Here is a 5941-nt window from a genome sequence, read left to right as displayed (position 1 = left end):
CACACACACACACACACACACACACACACACACACACACACACACACACACACACACAGACAGTACATATGGCACCAAGGCCTGTAAGAGGTTTTAGCCTTTTGTCACCATAAGGTTAACAAAACAAAAACATGCATGGCTACAGAAGTGTCACTATTGGCTTGTATTAAATATAAAACCATGCAAAGGCTCTGCAATTATATAATTAATTCTCCATCTAGGCCCCTTTTATAAAGCCCATTGTAGTCTCATGGTAACATCAAAACTTTAAAGACAAAACCAAGGTTAATGAATAATATGAAAATAGTTCGATTTGGCCATCACTGTCCACAATTAAATTAAAAATATAATCTTTATATGTGTTTGTTTTTGCAACAGCCTCACAAACAAAATATGGACCAATTAAATTGTTCCTGCTTTACTGCAACCCACTGAGCTGGCAGCAATTAATATATATTTGAGTTAAAAAAAACAACCACACACAGTACAATCTCATTGCACAGCCAAACCATTTCCCCCAAAACCAAATTAAAAAGATACTGAATTTACAAAAGTGAATGATAAGTTCCTCTTATTAAAACTAAAAGTTTTAAATAAATAAACATAATTCTCCTCTCTAAACTAAAGAAATAGACCTCTGTAAACAGTGTCAGAGCTTTATGGAGCTTCGAAAAAATGCCATCCAGGTAAAAACGAGCTTCACTTAACGTCTCACTCCCCACAAAATAAGTCACTGACAGTTCTCAAGCATGTGATTGATTTTTCACATCCATCATTCTGTCAAACCATTCACTGACCCCTCTGAGTGAGGCAGAATTAAAAATAACTTTTGCAAGACTTACAGTTGAAGAATAAAAATAAAATCCATATTACTTAATATTCCATTTTAAAGGGGCAAAATAAACCTTCTTGATGCACAGCAGGTTAACATAACCAATACACTTTCCTGTGTAAAATAATGCACATTGAGTCTTCAAAGTTATATTATTTTTTATTTTAGTCACGCTTGAAGCTATCGCAAATAAATACACTGATCCCCACATGGATCCAGTCCCTGCATCAAGTACAATATAAAACTCATTGGGCCTAAATCTCCTTTTATAAATGTATAATTCTTTGTGTCTACTGGTATCCTAAGGCTGAGGCTGTTGTCAGTCTTTGTCCATACAAGGCGTACGGGGAGTAATAGGCCCCTGTGGCCGCGGGCACCGGCACCGGGGCCCCTGGTGTGGGCAGGGGGCTCTTTGAATAGGGGTGATAGCGGCTGCTCAGTCCGAGAGGGTGGTGGGGCCCCCTGAGGGCCAGCGTGCCGGGGCTGCCAGGGCTGCCATTGGGAGGCATATGCATGTGACAGGCCATGGCAGCGGCGGCAGCGGCGTTGGCGAGAGAAGATGACCCCGGGTACCCAGATATCAACTTCTCCGTACCTGCAAAGGCCGTGTGAGTCCGCAAGTGGCCGAGAAGCTCCTCGGAGGAGGAAAAGCGCTTATCACAAGGTCCGTTAGCAGACACCCAGTTACACACGTGCGGCAGAGGATCATTGGGAAGCATAAACCCATAAGGATATAAGGGATGTCCGCTGAAAGACGGGGCCGAGTGGTGCACGCCGTGTAACGGGTGCGTCTGGTACATGAGCGGGTATCCAGATTTGAGCGCCGCAGCAGCAGCTGCCGCAGAGTCATGTGCGCAGTTAGCGCTGGATGCACCGGACAAATGGCTTGAGCAGTGGTAGCTCAGGCAGTAGGGGTCTCGACACAGACTTGCAGACATTAGAGACGGCGGGGATGCTCCAGCTAAGGGACTCGTCCCTGCTTTACTGCAACCCAGTGAGCTGGCAGCGGCAAACTGTGCACTTAACAGCTGGCTGCTGGATTTGGTGTGGTCAAGGGTCATTCCATGAGGGAGGAACGACTGTGGGTAACCTGCATAGGCACCCGCTAAACTTCCAGGATATGACATACCAGCAGGTGGCATGGGGAAAACTGGATGGCCGGGCTTATATGGGGAAACAGGGGCAACCAGTCCAGAGCCGAGGATGGAGGATGATGAGGTTACAGATGGCGAGTCTGATGTAACAGTCTTGGATCCAGATGTGTTGTCCTGGTGTTGGCTACCATCGGAGGTAATTCCACTTATCCTATGACTGCCATTACTCTCTGTCGTACTGCTTTTATTGCTATCAGACTCCTTCTTTTCCTCCTTGTCCCCCGCTTTGCCTTCAGCCGGCAGAGGAGAGACTGAGGTGCAAGAGCTGGGGCTGCCTGTCCTGGGGGTGAACGGCTGGCAGGTGGCGCTAGGCACTCGGAAACTGGTTTTATCTCCACTGAGGCTGCTGCTCGAGTCCTTCTTCTCTGACGATTTGGAGTAAGGTTTGAAACTGGATTTGTCGTCGGCTCCGATGTCGCTCATTTTCAGCGGACCGGATTTCGTCTCCTTGTCACTAGATCCATTTGAAGTCACAGAGGACAGTTTGGAGGAGGACGGCGGGTCCGGTTTGCCGATCTGAGAGCACGTTTGGGCCAAAAGAGCCAGCGGACTTTTCTTGGCATCCAGCTGTGAAATGAGACAAAAAACCCAGTTAATGAAATTCATAAAAGCACGTGTATACACATGATGTTTTGTGGGGGAAATACGCACATATGACCGTTCAGCGTAGTTTACGCATTGCGCATGAACTTATCTCAGGATGAAACTCAAAAGAACTCAGCGTAGTAGGCATGTACAGAGGGAGCGTACACACAGAGCTGATTTACATGAGATAGAAGACTGAACAACTGCCACACGTCGAGGATGACATTACAAGCATCGCTTATCTACAACAAGGTCATTAAATTTCATATCGAGTCCAAATTCGACATCTCCGTTTATTGTTTTTAGTGCAGACAAAACAACAATCGAAGAATGTGAGAAATCAACTTTGATATCTGGTCTAAAAATCACATTAGGGGAGGGGTATTCTTTCGTTTTATTGAATATAAATACAATCTAGTTTGTCATCAATTTGTCCCGAAAAAAAATAATCCCGTAGTAGCAGATTGGGAGCTCTGGAGATGATGTCACAATGAAACACTTCGTAGTTTTATATTTAGCGAAGTGATGTCCGTGTGCGCAAACGTTTCCACAAAAAAACGCGTTTGTGCTTACCTCTATGGGACTGATGGGAGTGGACGGTAAAGGCTGCAGGTACTCCGGGTGTAAAATGTGTCCTGCCCGAGCGGTGAGCATTTTCAAAACCTTTATGGGAAGACGACTGGCTTGGCGAGAAGGGTCTGCAGGAGAGACAGAGTTGTGGACGAATAGCTTGCCGATCTTCACTGCGCCCTTCTCCCCCGAGGAGCCGCTCTCCCACGCTGGATTCGTGCTATTTCTCAGGACAGAGACCGTGGGCGATGTGATCATGACCCAATTCTCTTGGAAATGGTTGAAAAATACATATGTAGGGTAAAATAAAGCCAACACTCAAACACGTAAAAGCGAATAAAGCCTTTGCCAGAGATCAATAAACAATGTTAAATCCTCAAAAGAGACGCGGAGTGCAAGAGCAGAATCCGTGCGTTATCACAGCCGCGTTGCTTCATCCCCGGTGTCGCTCTGACAGTGTGGCTGCCGGTCCGAGAGCGGACTCAGTTTACGTGGGTAGTTGGGAGGGGAGATCACTCCGCCTCCTCTCTGGCAGCATCTGAATTAGTCCGCAGATCACAGCCGCTGCCAATCAAAAACAGATCCCGAGGTGATCGGGGGCTCGAGTGAATGTGACGTTTCCTCCTCACACGGGTGTGTATTTCACATTTCACCCACTCCGAGAGCTTTTAATTTAGAGTTTTTATACGCGTCTTTGCGTAATTGGCGCTTCGACGCATGCGCCACCCCTGCATCCTGTGTGGTTTTGGTGAACGTGGACCAGGCCAACAGGGATACAAATGACCAAGTGAGGAGAAAACACACATTATTGAATATCATTTATTCCAAATTCCGAAAAGAGACAAAATATTGTACTTTTACACTTCTTTTTTATATAATTTCAAGTAAGTAATTATCTTTGGATAATTAGCCTACACTGCATTCAGGAAACGGCGGATCCAACCCACCTGAGTGTCTCTTTAGCAAATGTCTTGCACGGAGCAGGCGGTCTTTGCACTATTTGTGTGTGTTTTTTGCTCTAAAAGAAGAAAAAAAATAACCAACCGACGCCCCTTCTGGTCAGATATTCACTCCAGCGTGCACTGATATCCATCGGCATGTTTCACATTTTCTGCAACTTTCTCCTCTCAATCACACAGCCTGTCATCTGTCAGTTCCCAGTCCTGCTGCACGCCAGTTATCTGTCAGCTGTCTGCAGTTCTTTTTTTTTTGTGTGCGCTTCTTCTCCGTCATATTCAGGTCAACTACTGTAAAGTGAATCCATGAGAAGTGGAGTGAAAAACGTGTCTCTCGCTCACTCCTCCATCATAATTTAGGCCTGTTATTCTGCCTGGTCTGGTAAAACTCAAAACTGCCATTTGTTTAATTGGAGATAAGCTCTAGGACAATTTTACAAAGCCACAATTCTGCTACAGACATTTATTTAGTATAGCATGTAATTTTCAGGGTTTTTTTCCCCCCCGTCTTGGAAATTAAAAATATGCTTCGACATTCAAGCCAAAAATGCTTTCTTTTTTATTCCAAGAGCGCCTAAAACCCCCCTCCCGTGTCTGTCATTAATCATTTAAAGCTTCCACATATCTTCCCATCGAAATAGACCCACTTATCTTATTACTCAATAGCCTATAAATGTCTTGCTGATCAGGCGAAAGTTAAACATATGCAAGTGTTTTTTGATTGATAACAGGGGTGCTGTTTTCGGCAACGGCTGTCAGGCTCTGACACAGCGCTTTGAGTTATTAGGGCAGAGAAGGGCGACCATAAATTTCGACCGTCAGGCAAAAACTCCTTTATTGTGGACGTGATGGATGGCTCGCCGCGGCAGACACCAAATTCTCGCCTTTATCCTTAAATGGCTGCACATTTATTTTTTTCGTCGCCGTAATTCATTACTTTTAAACGGAAAGCTCGAAATCTCCTGCTAGTATTTCACACAAGGACACGTTTATGAATCACCCAGAGTGCGTGCAAACACAAGCGTTCACGAGCTGGGTTTGGTGCCTCAGGTAGGCGATTATAGAAAACAAGCCTCTGTCCTGGGCTCTACATTTACAGATTAAGGACTCATATTTTAATTAAAGGATTCATTCGGGTTTTTTATTTATTTGAAAGGACCTTAGAGCTCACATTTGTTAATAATTCAGGGAAAAAAGCCATAACTCAAACTTTTGCAAATGCTCAAAAGGAGATTAGACTGAGTTTACGTTCACAGAATCACTGTTGCAACATAATCCATGACCAGTTTGTTACCAATTTCTAATATCTAACCTTTTCGACCTCCAGAAATTACTTTTTCTATTCATAGAAAATGTGAAAAATGTGTTCATTAGACACATTTTCAGTAGTGATCCTTAAAAAAAACTTTCACTCTTTTATGTTATTGTTATACTATAGTCCTTATCTTTGCCCTTGTCCTTGGCCAAAGAAAATACAAACTGATAAACAAAAACAGTGGACGCCATAAATGTTGGCAACAACTTATTTTTTTCTTGAAACAACAAAGTTTTGCTTATTAAAGTGTTTTCTTTGAATTTCTTCAGGTTCATACAAAGTCTAAATGAGCTGAATGTGGTAGATGAGATTATCCCTCACTTGCCTCCAGAACTTTTCGTCTTGATTTCATGTACAGTAGTGCTGGAGACAGCTGAAATGTGTGTTGGAGTTGGAGACAACTTCAAAAATTATTATTTAAAATAATAGCAATTAGAGTTACAGTTACAGGAGCTGCTGTTACGACTGCATTGTATAATGTATAATTATATAATGCATATTGCATAATTTAGCCCTGTAAGTAGGATGA

The 5941-nt window shown here is 43.7% G+C and overlaps 1 protein-coding gene across 1 annotated transcript; it reads right to left on the bottom strand.

Annotated features, from left to right (window-relative positions):
• Positions 1-1122: 1122 nt before the first annotated feature.
• Positions 1123-3570, bottom strand: LOC310961200 (zinc finger protein 503-like; the record flags this gene model as incomplete). Its single annotated transcript, XM_083933195.1, has 2 exons — positions 3145-3570; positions 1123-2553 (listed from the first exon to the last, which is right to left on the bottom strand). The coding sequence occupies exons 1-2, from the start codon at positions 3397-3399 to the stop codon at positions 1123-1125; spliced, it is 1686 nt and encodes a 561-aa protein (XP_083789321.1). The 5' UTR covers positions 3400-3570.
• Between the last annotated feature and the right edge of the window lie 2371 nt (positions 3571-5941).

This window comes from Echiichthys vipera (assembly GCF_963691815.1).
Source record: "Echiichthys vipera genome assembly, chromosome: 18".
In the NCBI taxonomy this organism is placed as follows: Eukaryota; Metazoa; Chordata; class Actinopteri; order Perciformes; family Trachinidae; genus Echiichthys; species Echiichthys vipera.
This window is presented reverse-complemented; position numbering and strand designations above follow the sequence as displayed.